The following is a 15,602-nucleotide window of genomic DNA, read 5'->3' on the forward strand; positions in this document are numbered from 1 at the left end:
TTACAACGCAACTTGAATGCTGAGCTCTTGTGCTTTCACAGTTGCCTTGTATGTGAAGAAAATTAACAATGTAAAGAAGGGATTACTTGTGACTGGATGTGGTGGCTCAAGCCTGTAATCCCAGCACTTTGGGAGGCTGAGCTGGGAGGATCACTTGGGGCCAGGAGTTAGAGAGCAGCCTGGGCAACATAGTGAGACCCCCATCTCTAAAAAATAAAAAAAAAAAATTAGCTGGGTCTCAGCTACTCAGGAGGCTGAAGCAGGAAGAACACTTGAACCTAGAAGTTTGAAGCTATGGTGTGCTATGATGGCATCACTGTACTGTACTCCAGCCTGGGTGACAGAGCGAGACACACACACACACACACACACACCCGCACACCCAAAAAGGGATTATTTGAATGCCAACTGACATATTTCTTTTGAGAGGATTTCAGGCTTTTGGGCACCTCAACTTAATTTCCATTACAATCTGGTTGTAATTCAAGCTTTTAAAGGCGTAAATCAGAAAAAGTACTCTGTTAGCTATGGAATCATTTTTCAAAACAATTCTGTGAGTTGCAGTGCAAAGTCACCAACACACCTCTGAAACTGTTTCAGAAGGGTTTTTTTTTTTCAGTTTCTCATCAAATAAAGTAGGTAAGAGGCCCCTGCCATAAAGCATTAACCCCATCTCTGTGGATGAAGACAGTCAGATGACATCCATTGTGAATATTATAAAGATTCCTTTAGAATGCATTTAGTTATGGGTCATGGTTTTCCTTCTAGTCTGGTTAACATCAGCTTAAGTTTCCTTAAGTAATTTCATATCTTCTCAGTCTTCCTAACTGGAAGAGGAAGTTTGGAGTAAGACTGATGAACTCTCATATTAACTCCTTAAAAAAATATGGGGAAGAAAGCACATCACTACAACTTGTTTAGTTTATTAAAAAACAAATTGCTTTCCAGGGTTCAAGTGTAAACCACTAACAGGAAATTCCCCATAACAGCCTATGAGGCTTTAGGAAAAAATGAAACAAAATAAAAACAATCCTGGAAGATTTCAGGATGAATAGAATATATATGTTTTTCTACCAAATATACTTTCAAAAGTAGAAAATCAGGGATTTAAAAAACTTTTTTCTAGGACTTTATATCTCTAAATTATCAAATGTGATAATTTTATGAACACTTTTTTTCTGCTCTTAAATGAATAACATGATTTTAAATTTGTGAGATTTAGAGTTCTATCACCATCTCCTACCACATCTTTAAAAAACAAAAACCATCACTACCAAAACTCTGCAACTGTTTGTGAATGAAGACTTCTTATGATTTGAAAACTTTCTTAATGTTCCATCTTTAACAAGGTCTTTTTTAGAAAGGGGAGCTCTTGTTTTGCCTTCAACCTCTTTTCAATGCATAAACTTGTTCATAGGTGACATCAATACTGCCATCTTAAAAGTTCAAAAGCATATTAATACTAACAGCATCATTTATCGAAGGCATACTATATTAAGATTAGTGATTTTCCCAAGGACAAAATGTTAAATGGAAAAGTCAGTACTCAAATTCAGGTATGACTCCCAGCCTCAAGCATAACCGTTCTGAATGAATAAATAAGGTCATTATATTAACATTCCATAAGGAAAAAGAAAATAAGCAGTACATATATATTTTTTCACATGGCAAAATGGTGAAGACCTAAGAGACTCAAGTGGCTGGCTCTGAACCCTGCAGCAAGACAGTGGCAGAGTTGGAATGGATTCCAGATGTCTTTACTAACCATTAAGCAACAGAGTTCTGAACAACTTTCCATTACTCTAAAAAGTTACTGTTCCCAAGTGTAATGAGAATTAAGAGATCTGAAGTAAAACAGAAATCTTTGCTTCCAGTTATCTTTAAGCTTTCTGCCAGTAATATGGTCCCAGTAAGAGAAAACACAAAATTGTAATCCTAATCAAATTTTGCAACATCATATGCTATGTCAATAGGTTGCTGGAACAACATTCTGAATAATAATCAAAAATATTTTAACTAAATGAAGGTTAACAATCTTCAAAAGTTTTAAAATTTTTTGTTTGATTTGTTTTACTTTTTTGGCCACCACACAAAACAGGAAATAATTTTTATATAAGAGCTGGTCATTCAAAACTTTGTTTTTACTCTGTTACTAGTTAATAATATATATTTTTTTCTCCTTGGGTCTTTATAATAAGAAAGTACATATTATATGACTTATATGGCTTTTACAATTTATCCTGAATGGTATTATTGAAGCTCTTAGAAATTTAGTGAGTACACAATATTATCCTATTTTAAAGCAAAAATATGATCTTGAGAAATCACAACTGTTGTCAGAAATAATTTCAGTTTTAGACCTCTGTGTTCTGCAGTTTTATTTTGACACTCTGACAAGAGAGCCTAGATGGATGAAAAACTATTAAATCAACACGGCAAAAAAAAATTACTAATAGCAGGAACAACCAGCTCCTGTAAGGAAATACTTTCCTTGTTATACATATAGCCCTGTTCTGGCCAATGTGTAAGAGCTTCTAGACGATTTTTAAATTTTTTTACACAGAGCTACAGTTCTTAACTTTGTACATCAAGGACACTTTAACCCCTGTGGCCAAGTTACCGCACCCAAGCCACTTGTCACCATGTACACGTGCACGCTGGTGTGCACAGGCACAGACAGATATTTAGCTTTCAGTTGAACATAAAGTATATCATTTTTAATGAAAGACTTGGACTCTTAGAATAAGTTATTTGTATTAGAAATTAAATTATAGAGAGAGACACATTATACATAAGTCTTGATACCTCAAAAGACTAAGTCAACAATCACTTTAGAGGACCACTTTGGTGATACTTTTATTTCACGATCACACTTTGAAAACTATTACTCTACATTGATAGCCTCAGAAGTGCCACTTACAGACTGGTAGAAAAGCTTCCAAAAAAAATGTATGGAAATGTTTTCCTTCCAAATATTCTATTTCAAACATAAGACTAAACTGAAAAACCCACATAGCAACATTAAAAAAATTTCACAGTAACAGTCAAAACGTTACAGCATTTTTGTTTGTACTACAAAGGGAAAGATAGTCTTCATGGCCATCTGTCCCAAAAGTTGTAAAGATCACTGGTCTGGACAGCAAGTAGATCAGTCTTTAAATCAAGTTCTATCAGAAGACATTTTCTTGAAATCACTATGTCAATATAGATAATTTGACCATCTGTTTCTGAAGTGTTATGTAAATTTCCTTACACCGTATGTCAAAATAAAACATTCCATTTGGCTAACCTTTATGGGATTTCAATTCTACTTTCCCCAGTTGGCTGACATAAACATCTATGGCACCCTGATGAGTTGAGGCTTTTAGACATCCAGAGGATGAACCTGAGAAGAAGGAAAAACTTTTTAAGTGTAATATAATCATTCTTACTTCAGTAAATGGAATTGTAAACTTGAAATAAAAGGCTCTGCTTTAGTATTAGGAAAAGGAGCAAAGAATCTTGCAAGGTTTTATATTTTCCTCCTAACAATGCCATCATTTTCATTAAAATGGAAACGGTATCAGAAATCTAGAAATCTACACCTAGACAACTAATTAAAAATCTCTACATTTACCTTAACCTGAATAATTTAACTCTAAACATTTACTCTAAAACCTAATGAGTAGGAAGGACAGTATGCAAGCAATAGAACCTTGACAGCCAAGACCATTAAGCATCATTGATAGATTTAGTTTATTACCATATTAACAAATTTTATAAAATTTCAATAATTACCAAAGAATTCTACCTCATATACAGTCACATATAAGCAGTAGCAAAGTTAACAAAAATCAAAATCTCTCATAATTTTTCCTTTTAGCAAATTTGCTAGTACTAAAATTTTAGTACTCCTAATAGTAAAAGATTACATAAGGTTTTGTCACATTTCTTAGAGGGACATTAAGAGATGGGGAAGAGGAATCATTTGAAGAGTGGGTGAAGCTTGTTTATATATATTTCTTTTCAAATTTCTGGAATTGAACAGACATCCTTACGTCAAGGTAACAAAATCATAATTAAGGTAGTGCTGAGTCCACACTCAAATTTCCCTGTTTCATCCATGACCCCAGTATTTCAAGTTCAAGGGAAAATAGAGTTAGAAATAAGGAAGTAAGAGAATGATCTTGAAGAGTGAGTGCTAAGTGATTTTTCCTTCTTCTACTCCCATGGCAACTGATTCTTTAATTTAATATTCTATCTGACTGCCTGGAGAAGGCCAAAGCATATTGTTTTTAGAGAGGCCTCTTAAAAAGCATATTTTATCAGGAGCTTTTTTTTTACTTCAAAGTGGAAACTAAGGAGAGAGTATGGTAAAAGTTATATCGTACTTTTTATAAAATGTGGAGAGAAAACATTTGTATATCTACAAACGTTTTTCTTTAAAAGAAATTTTAAATGACTCCAAAGACAAGAACTTTGGAATAAAATATTTAAAATCTAGCTCCAAGTTCATTGATAATAATTTATCTCCAATCTATACTGAAAAATGTTCTTTCTCAGACCCCATATAATTAGTTTTCAAGTTTCAAAAGTAAACACTGGTGTTTGGAAATGCTATCACTAGTAGATAAGTAACAGAATAGCTGGACAAAGATGACTATTTCACTGCTTAAGTACCAACAGAAACTCCTTTTAAAACTTCTTACTGAATCCTAAAAGAAGACAAATAAAAATACATTATGGTAATAATAAAAAAAAAAGGTTGGCTATACAATATATATATTATCCCAGGTTGAACAAAGTAAAGTATGTGAAACATCAGTTTGATTCTTTTCTTTCTCCAAGGGGAAAAAACAAACAAATAGGATTTCTAAGTGGCTCATAAACAATACTTTCACTTCTGTTTTTGGTCCCAAATGGGAAATAAACAAGAGCTAAGTAATTACATCCTAAGCCACAAAATAATTATATCCTCATGTTATCAGTCTTGAGCTCTGATAATGGCCCATCCCTTGGGAGCTGTCAAAAAAAAAATTAAAAATTAAGATATGTTTTCAAAAGAGAAAGTAAAGGTGATATTTAGATATTATGCAGTGAAACAACCTCTATTTTTCTTTTGTTTTCTATAATACAAATTTTGGAACTAAAATTAGTTATCAAGAGTAAAATTAAGGCTTCATCCACATAATTTCATTTTTCTGGAGTTACATAAGGAGAAATTCTGTAGATCGGAGAGAGATCGTTAAGGGAAATATGCAACAGAGGGTGATTAATAAGTGAACAGAAACTGCTAGTCCAGACAGTGGTAGTAATAAGTAGATTCCAACAGAGAGTTTTTGTTCATTATAATTCTGGGCAAAGATCTTGTTGGTCTGACAGAGACCATTGAGTTTTCTTGGAAAATTACACACACAAAAGGGAAAAAACTGATGTCAACCACCAGCTAACGCTACATGCAACCAAAGAAACAGATATTGGTAATGTATGCTTTTAAATTTTTTTTTTTTTTTGCCTTTTGTGTCTCTGAACAAAAGGCAAATATATATATATATATTTAAAATAAGAAAAAATTTAAAAAGAGATGATGTTGTTCTTCTTCTTTTTCTTTTTTTTTATTAACTGGAAGATGGCCTAGTGTTCCAGAAGAAAGATATTATTTTAAAAATGCAAATCCAGGGAAAATCAAGATACATACATAATCAAATTTTTAATAGTATTTCAGCTTCTGAGAGAAGCTTGGAAATAGGTTAAAATATATATAGCAAAATCCAAATGACTGATAAGAAATTTATCAATTATATTATCTAAACTAGAAACAAAGGATCATAACTATACTTATTCTTCTTTATAAAGGAATCATGGAGAGGAACACTTAGTCTATTTTCCTACTAGACCTATTTTACAAGAAATGCTAAAGGGAGTTATTCAAGCTGAAATGAAAGGACACTAATTAACAAGTAAAAATACGAATGTATAAAACTCACCAGCAAAGGTATACACATAGTCAAATTCAGAATTCTCTAATAATTGTAATGGTGGTTAAGTAAGTCTCTTTCAACTCTGGTATAAAAATTTAAAAACGTACTAAAAATAACTACAATAATTTCTTCTTGGATACAGAATATTAAAAACATGTAAATTTTAACATCAATAACCTAAAATGTGGGGCTGAGAGAAGTAAAAGTATAGAGTTTGTGTACGTGTTTGAAGTTAGGTTGGTATCAGCTTAAAATAGGATATTATAACTGTACAATACTTTATGTCAGCCACATACGAAAAACCTATAGCAGATACACAACAAAAAATTAAGAGAAAGTAATCAAAGTATACCACCACAAAAAAGTCATCAAATCCCAAAGACAGCAAGATAGAAAGAAAGGAATGCAGGAAGTACAAAACAGCCAAAAGACAATTCACAAAATAGCAATAGTAAGTTCTTACCTATCAGTAATTATTTTAAACATAAATTGTTTAAATTCTCAAATCAAAAGATATAGAGTAACTTAAAGGATAAAAAAAATAAGATCTAACAATTTGCTGCCTATAAGAGACTCATTTTTAGCTTTGAGGATACACATAGACTGAAAGTGAAGAGTTGGAAAAAGACAGTACATGTAAAAGGTAACCAGAAGAAGTTAGGAGTGGCAATACTTATATTAGACAAAATAGACTTTAAGTCAAAAACAGTCACAAATGATGTCAGGTCTGGCCTCTTGGTGGACTATTGTTCTGGTTCTTTGGCTCCCTGCTTAGAAAAATCACAGGTAGGCCCAGTTCGTGATGGAGTGACCACAGACAGGAAGCAATTCCACACAGTTTGTATTGCAAAAAGAAGGAAGCTACACAAAGTGAAAATATATTCCAGAGAGAAGAATGGGTCAGTCTACGTGAGTGGAGAAAGATGTTAAGGACTCCCAGGTGGTTTCCTTTGATTGGCCTGGTCCAGCTGAGGGCCTACAGGAGGTGTGGGATGTTACCAGATGATCGATATACATGATTGTCAGGTGTTCTGCGTTTTCCTGCAGTCCCTTCCCCGATTGGTGCCCTGGCTTCTCTGCCGCTAGGAACCACCCTCCTGGCCCGTATCTGCCACCTGCAGATTTGGTTCCTGCCTAACAAATGACAAAAAAGGTCATATAATGAGTTTAACTCACTGAGAAGATATAAGAATTATTAATATTTATATACTGAACATCAAAACACCTAAATATATAAAGTAAATACTGACAGAACTGAAAGAAGAAATAAACAGCAATACAATAATAGTAGGAGGCTTTAATATCCCACTGCCAACAATATGAATAGTTCATCCAAACAGAAAATAAATAAGGAAACAGTGGATTTGAACAACACTGTAGATCAAATGAACCTAACAAATATGTACAGAACATTCCATCCCAAAACAGCAAAATACACATTTTCCTCTAATGCACACAGAACATTCTCCAGGACAGATCACATATTAGGCTACAAAACAAGTCTTAACTAATACAAGGAGACTGAAATCATATCAAGTATCTTTTCCAACCACAATGGTATTAAACTAGAAATCAGTAACAGGAGAACAACCGGAAAAATTCACAAATATGTGAAAATTAAAGAAAATAATATTGCCTGAACAGCCAATGGGTCAAAGAAGAAATCAAAAGTGAAATTTAAAATATCTTGAGATGAATGAAAATAAACACACAACATACCAAAATGTATGGGATGTAGCAAAAGCAGTTCTAAGAGGAAAGTTGATAGCCATACATGCCTACATTATGAAAAAGGAAAGATTTCAAATAAACAACCTAACTTTACAGTTCAAGGAACTAGAAAAAGAATGAACTAAGCAAAAGGAAGGAAATAATAAAGATCAGAGCAGAAATAAATAAAACAAAGAACAGAAAAGCAATAGAAAAGATCAACAAAACTAAGAATTGGGTCTTTGAAAAGGTATACAAAATTGACAAACCTTTAGTTGGACTAAGCAAGGAAAAAGAGAGGACTCAAAAAAATACTGTTATAAACGAAAGAGGGGCTATTACAACTGACACCACAGAAATACAGAGGATCATAACAGACTACTAAGCACAATTATATGCTAACAAATTGGATAACTCAGAAGAAACAAATAAATTCCTAGAAACATACAGCTTACCAAGACTGAATCATGAAGAAATAGAAAATCTGAACAGACCAGTAATGAGTAAGAAGATTGAATCAATAATCAAAAAACTCTCACTGGTGAATTCTAAACAATTCAAGAAGAATTAACACTAATCCTTCTCAAACTCTTCCAAAAAACTGAAGAGGAGGGAACATTTCCAAACTCATTTTATGAGGCTGGCATTACTCTCATACTAAAGCCAGAGAAGGATACTACAAAAGAAGAAAAGTACAGGCCAATATCCCTGATGAACACAGATGCCAACATTCTCAACAAAATACTAGCAAACCAATTACAACAACATGTTAAGGATCATTCACCAGGATCAAAGAGCTGTACGTGCCTTTTTCCCATTATTCTGGCCTTAGTTTAAACTTCCCCTCTCCAGACCACCCCTGGTTGCCTAACTGAAGATGCTTTCTTTTCCCCCAATCTCTATCTTATTACCCTTTCTTTTCTTCATTGCACTTATCATGAAATGAAATTACCTTTTGACATTTACATGCTTATTGTTTTCTTCCTAGCATTCAGAGAAGATGAGGTCTCTGAGCACAGAAACTCTGAGCACAGAAACTATGTCTTCTTGACCGATACATTCACCAGTACCTAAAAGAATTCCGGACACATAGTAGGCACTCAATACATGTTACTGGTATACTCAGGGTTGTCTTCAAATGTTAACACAATTTTGGGACCAATAAACAGGGATATAATTTATATCTTTATTTCTCTCAAAGACAATATTATTTGAAAAACTTAAGGAATTTATATTTTATTTCTTAATACCAGCTCAGGTAATTTTCTTTGAGTATACATATTCATACATTGGGTCTGCCTATAGTTGACTTGCAAATCAGGATCCTGTCAAGTTCATCAGCTAAACTGTAGACTTATTTATTCTAATAAAGTATCACAAATATAGCTATTTTTAAAAGTGGGCAAAATTTAATTTACCAACTAGAAGCTTAGCACATACCTACTGTGATGTTACCCATCTTGCTCTGTAATGTTATATTACCTGTAAAAGAGAGAAAAAGAAAAGATAATTTTATATATTAGGGATAATCTAGAAACGAACTGTTATATAGAACCCTAAAACTTGGTTAGATATCTATCATGTTATTTAATAACTGTTGTTATTGTTGGCAATTTTTCTCAATATCACAAATCTAGAGATTTAGTTGTAGTTCTGAAAGAACTAGCTTTAAGCATCTATGCAAACCTCTTCCTCTATTCCAAAATCTAAAACTTTTATAGCACAGCTACAAAACAAACCACCATACTTGAAACACAGAGGAAAAATGATGATACTTCTAAAACCTATAAATGAAAAAAATTAATCAAATGTACTCACTATACATTTTCAACCTAAACATCAAGGTATTTATCGGACCACATAAAGCCAAGTTTTGAACCAAATAACACTTAAAATATTGTATGGAAAAAATAATTACTTTTATTTTTCAGTTCATTTGCTATGTCTGTTAGATTAAAGTAGTTTCTGAGCCACGAGTTAAAGTGGTTTTGGCTAGGAATAATGAATATATGGAGGTATAACTAACAAAAAGAAGCTTCAAAGATTTCTATCTTTCAATGAAAATATATTTTCCAGGACAAGTATGGGATATTACAACCATTCTTCCCAGCCCCTTCCTCTAATACCAAAAGTAGTAGGATTTTCTTCATATGTGTTTTTATATGCATAAGTACTCCTGGAGCCAGGAACTCATATTTACTCCACCAAAATGTAAGCAATAATATTACTTCTTCTAAAATAATTCCCGACTACACTAAAAAGTAAAGGAATAACTTCTGTCTCAGAATTAATTTAGGATAAATAAACTCATCTCTCATTTCATGTACCTTATAAATACTGACATGTACGAATATCTGGAAAAAACCAAAAAGGCACTTGATCATTTGCCTGATTGCAAAAATTCCTTTAAACATCTAACATTCCATCATACTTCATGTGAGTATATGAAGAAGGGGTACATATGTGTAGAAACAAAAACTTGGTTTGTGTGCAGAAGCTCATAAAATTATTTTCAAGTCAGTAAGTTAGTTACAAGGCTGTGAAGATCCTGTTAAATGTTAAGTAAATATTTCATTGGTGTGTTGTGTACACTCTCTTCCAATTTTCAAATGCAGTAAATATAGATTCACCATCACATACAAATATTGGCCAATAAAGCAGATGTCATATGGTCAGTAATAACTATGTGTACTTATACTATTCTCAAGTTATGAAACTTTGCCACAAATCTCAACATTTGAGAAAATATATAGTTTTTCCTAGTTTGCAACCCTTTATTCTAACATGGTCAGAGGAAAAAAACAAGCAGTCAATTTAAAGATAAATATTGGTTTATTTTTCTTCACTAAAAGAAATGTAATTGTGGTTAAAATAACACATATACTCTTGTAGTCCAAACAGAGCAATCAAATATTCTTCAAATATTCTTAAAGTTTAAGTCCCTTTTTTTTTTTTTTTCTTTTTTGGAGGGGAGGGATATGGGAACGGAGGTTCTTACTATTTGCAAGCCATAGTGCTAAATTCTAAGACTACAGAGTGAATAAAACATGATCCTTGCTCTTGAGGACTTTATAATTAGGAAAGAATTTCTGGGTCAACGGAAAGCCAGAGATGAGGTGAGGATGCTTTAGCTGAGTACTGAAAGATTACTAAAAGTCAATGAGATTTTTTTAAAAGCTAGGAACAGCATTTCAGGCAGAATATAAACAGCATGGTCAGTATGATCAAGGGCTCTGATCAAAGACTCAGAAGTATAAAACAGGTAAGAATATGTACAGGAAAAAGTAAGAGATTATGTAATTTTAGAAGACAAAGCATAGGGTCAGAAGAGGGAAGAGGTATGGTTAGGCAGGTCACCGAAGCAGTAGAAAAGGGTTTATGTAAGAGAATGACATGTTTGACATGCATTTCTAATAGACTACAATAGCTACAGTGAGGAGGATGGAAAACCTGCACTGTACCAGAAACAAAGCTCTAATTCCTTTTTAGTATTTCATATAAAGAAGTTTTATGTGTCCAGATTCAACATCAAGCATCAAAATGATAATCAAACCAAAACTTCATCATAGACCTAAGAATAAATACTAGAATTTCAGTAAAATATTTTATTTAATCTGATAAAATTATATTTAATCTGATAAAAGCTTCTTTTTAAAAAAATTTAATATTATTTCTGACTTTTAAGTTCATGAGGCAGATTTATAAATTCACTAGTGACTAAAAGTCCTTCTTCTTCTTTTTTTTTTTTTTTTTGAGACAGAGTCTTGCTGTGTTGCCCAGGCTAGAGTGAGTGCCGTGGCGTCAGCCTAGCTCACAGCAACCTCAAACTCCTGGGCTTAAGCGATCCTCCTGCCTCAGCCTCCCCAGTAGCTGGGACTACAGGCATGCGCCACCATGCCCAGCTAATTTTTTTCTATATATACTTTTAGTTGTCCAGATAATTTCTTTCTATTTTTAGTAGAGACGGGGTCTCGCTCAGGCTGGTCTCGAACTCCTGACCTCGAGCGATCCACCTGCCTCAGCCTCCCAGAGGGCTAGGATTACAGGCGTGAGCCACCCCGCTCGGCCTAAAAGTCCTTCTTAAAGCAAATTGAGGCATTTCTTTGTGAAATTCTGAGTGCTATCAAAGTTATCACTTATGTTTGTATAGTTAATGTAAATTTTACTTCTGTGAAAATTTCTAAAATCCAAAAGTAGTAATTAGGGAAAAGTTTAAGCATGTACATATTGTCCAATCTTTTGGGAACAAAGGAGTTTTGAAGTACAGAGAAAATATGAGAACTAATACTTAGCAATTTTTCAATTACGGTATGTTCCCAAAGAACCTAAAATAAGACTCTAAGTTACCTAGGGAATCTAAATATTTAAAATATGTTGTATTTATTAATCATTTATTCCAAATAATAGCATAAAATTAAAAAATTCACTAAAATAACTATCATAAATACTCTGACATATTAACCTAATCAATTTGTTTAAATTACATGTTATAAATAAAACCAATCCCAGCAAACCATTTTAAGGAAGTTTTTCTTTGTCTCTAAGAATCAGGAAACTAAATTTATATTTTGAAAATATATTTAGTAGAATACATATAAATACATGTATATTTTATACATGTGTATAGAATTCTTTAAAAAGCATACTCAAATATCATAATGTAATAAAATATACTTCACATAGAACCAAATTTAATTTTTGATTACTTAGAAGGAAATCAGATAGTAAACTGTTGCAAAATTTTATATCTAAACATAAACTATCCAAGTACCTATTCTCCCCACTAGATTCCCAGTGCCAGAACACTGAATATTTGAGTCAATGAATAAACTAGTTTATTTTGTATTACAAGGCACACATACTTAATAGAGGTGATTCAACCAACTTTACAAATAATAAATATGACTATTCAATTACCACACTCATTTTTGTATCTAGAAAATACAATTAGCTATACTTAAAAATTCCATTTGAAAAAACATTTAGGATGGATTTTTATCTTCTCCACACACCGGAATCAATTTGCAAGGCCAGGAAAGATAAATTGGTCCTTTCATTATTCTTTTCCTCATTAATGAGCACCTTCTAAGTTACAAACCACTAACAGTAATATGTTAGATGTTAGTTTGCCATCAGGGTATATAAACAAATAGAAAATACAGACCAGAAATAAACTTCATGCTCTCTCTTCCTTTCAATGGATGCCTTAGAAGCCATACACTTAAGACAGCAACATCACTTTTATGTAAGTAGTCCAGTCCCTGAATGCCACTATGGAGCTGAGCCTGAACACTGTATGGAACATATGCATTTTGTGTCAGATGTCATAAGGCATAATAAATAGTCCTGGAACTCAGGGTTACAATACAGAACACAGCTGAAGCAGTGCACCTGTGTTATAGTGCTGTCTGCCTAGAGGAAACATCTCTAGAGTGATCCAGGAAACCCTCAAAGTGATGAAGGAATTTGCAGTCTCAATCAAGAAGTTCACGGTGGCTATGTACAGAAATTTGTTTGAACACTGTTTAAAAACATCTCCTAGAAAGGCAAGAAACCAGGATCAAATCCTTGCTATTCTACTGATTAACTTGCAATTGAGAGTAAACAATGAGACATTTCCCATCTTCCTCATTTGAAAACAGCCAATTGTCCATTAAATGAAAGGGGCTGGCCAATTTACGCACTCAATACATGTTTGCTTTCAAACAACCACCCACCCGCCTATTGGCACAAGGGCCCCAAAATCATATACCTAGTAAAATCTACCAAAAATACAGTTGTTGCATTATGTTTATGTAAAAATGGTTTTTTTATAAAATTTATATGTTGGATTTTTTTCAACTCCATCTGGAAAAGAAAAAACAGTTCAAGCGTTACTTTAAAAAAAGAAGCCAAACTAAATAAATCCTAAACAAGTAGGTCTTAGAATGCATATAGTCTCAAAGTTTGTTTTCTGTCAGTCAGGTGCTAAGAAGTAGGAGCATATTTTCCATGTAAACAAGTTTTAAGATTCCCAAGCCAGCTTGTTTAAATATAGCCAAAATATTCATATATACCTAATTTGTGTTATATAACCATCAGCATTTAGAACAAAGAATTCACAGAAATGTACATTCAGAGTTCCAGCTTGGGAGGATACTCGGGAGACATTACTTCCTGTTAAAATCCCAATAGTAGAACATAGGAACTTACTTTCACCAGTCATGACTCTAATCTTCTCACCTATGAGGATGTGGTACTAAATTATTGCCTGCTTTTCTAATACCCGTCCCACCCCTAAACTCCAAACTCCAACAGCATGTTCACATAATCCCTTAGGACAAGGATGGAAAGAAAGGTGATACGGGAGAGGGAGACAAGACACTTAGGCTTGTCTGAAGCGTCATTTAAAAAATAGTCAAGGCACTGGGGTGTGACTAGGAATGAAGAGGGGTTTCCTTCCTTATTTCTCTCTTGAATATACCAGAAAGCCAAAGCAGAGTGAGGGCCAAAGACTAGATGGGGAAAGCAGGGCTGAACAACATGTAAGCTTTTTAACAGTTACTTCTGTGAAAATAACTGTAATTTGAAACTGTATCAAATTTTCCCTTCCCCTATTCCTTCTTTCTGAAGTACAAAAGGAGCTGTGAGAAATAGCTAAAAGAATGCACTGTGCTGAGGGAGGGTGATAATGGACAACAATTGGAATGAGGTGGGAGGTAGCATCCCAAAGGGGATAGCAGTGACTGAGAAAAGGAAGAAAGGACATTCGGTCCTTCCACTCCACTGTGAGTTCTTGAAGGATAGGGTTTCATCTCCTGCCTAACTTTGCACTCCTGGTGCCTGGAAATCCAGCACACAGTAGGTGGTTAATAAATGTATTGAATGAATAAATAAATATAACTGTAGTGGATGCTGTAATTGCTCATCCTGACCGTCCTCATAACTGAAGGGTTTATTTTCCCAGCTCTTGGAAGTACTGCTGGCCGACAGCCCTCAGCTGTCAGCTCTTTTTGGGAATTGCATCAGCTGAAGAGAGCCACGTTGGCCCAGGATCACACTCCTTCCTGGGACAGCCTGCATCTAATGATTGGGGATATAAAGGTCCAGTTCCCCTCACCCCAACTTGAGACAAGTCTGAGGGACCATTCCAGCTTTAGAGCTCCCTGTTGGGTTTCTTGAAACTGCATCACAGTCCAACTTCTCCCATGGTAATCGGGCTTCCTTCCTTTACATGGCATTGGTCCCAAGACACCTCCCTAGTAAATTTGCTGCATTCTAATTTCCATCTTAGAGTGTCTGCTTTCACGGAAACCCAACCTGAAACAATAGTCCAAAAGAAGACCTAGGTTTAAACCAGCTTGGAAAGGTACTTGACTTCATAGTGAAGGTCAGTAAATATTAAAAGGCTTTACAAAAGCTAAGGAATTAAGTCTTTTATCTCTAGCAGTTTGTTTCCATTTCAGCTACTTTAAATAAACAGACCCAGATTACTTTGAGACTGCCTCAGAAAAGTACACCTGTTTTACTATCATGTACACAATTAATGATAAACTGTACCAAATTAAATTCTTATCTGACTTAAAGCAAAGAAATTAAACATTAATGAATTTAGTGTAAACATGGTATAAAGCCCTGCAGAAAATGGAGCTACTTTTGCCATGGATGTTAATCAACATCTGACTTGATAAGGAATTGTATTTCCAGTAAAAGCTACTAAATATATTAAGTATAGTATTTTTCATTATGCTTACCATAATGAAATACAATTCTTCTATAAAAGTCATTTTTAAATATGAAGGGTTGCAAATTACCAGATCTACTTCATGTACAACTGAATAGAAATTAAATACATGAATAAGTTACAAAACCATTTGCTTTGTCTGGATACAGCTCTACTTGTACTCAAGCTATTTTGGGCTCAAATAATACCTTAACCTTGCAAGAATGGTT

At 33.8% G+C, this 15,602-nt stretch overlaps 2 protein-coding genes across 3 annotated transcripts in view; one reads left to right on the forward strand and one right to left on the reverse strand.

The window, feature by feature from the left end:
- The window catches only part of CCDC146 (coiled-coil domain containing 146), a 192,583-nt gene that overhangs the window by 16,272 nt on the left and 160,709 nt on the right, over positions 1–15,602 (forward strand). The window lies entirely within an intron of this gene.
- FAM185A (family with sequence similarity 185 member A) overlaps positions 1–15,602 on the reverse strand; it is a 44,312-nt gene that overhangs the window by 15,051 nt on the left and 13,659 nt on the right. Inside the window, exons 5-6 of the mRNA XM_045564304.1 lie at positions 9,111–9,152; positions 3,290–3,385 (exon numbers count right to left, since the gene is read on the reverse strand). Of these exons, the coding sequence (XP_045420260.1) occupies positions 3,290–3,385; positions 9,111–9,152 (138 nt within the window). The remainder of the gene's footprint in view (positions 1–3,289; positions 3,386–9,110; positions 9,153–15,602) is intronic.

This window comes from Lemur catta, chromosome 11 (genome assembly GCF_020740605.2).
Source record: "Lemur catta isolate mLemCat1 chromosome 11, mLemCat1.pri, whole genome shotgun sequence".
NCBI lineage: Eukaryota > Metazoa > Chordata > Mammalia > Primates > Lemuridae > Lemur > Lemur catta.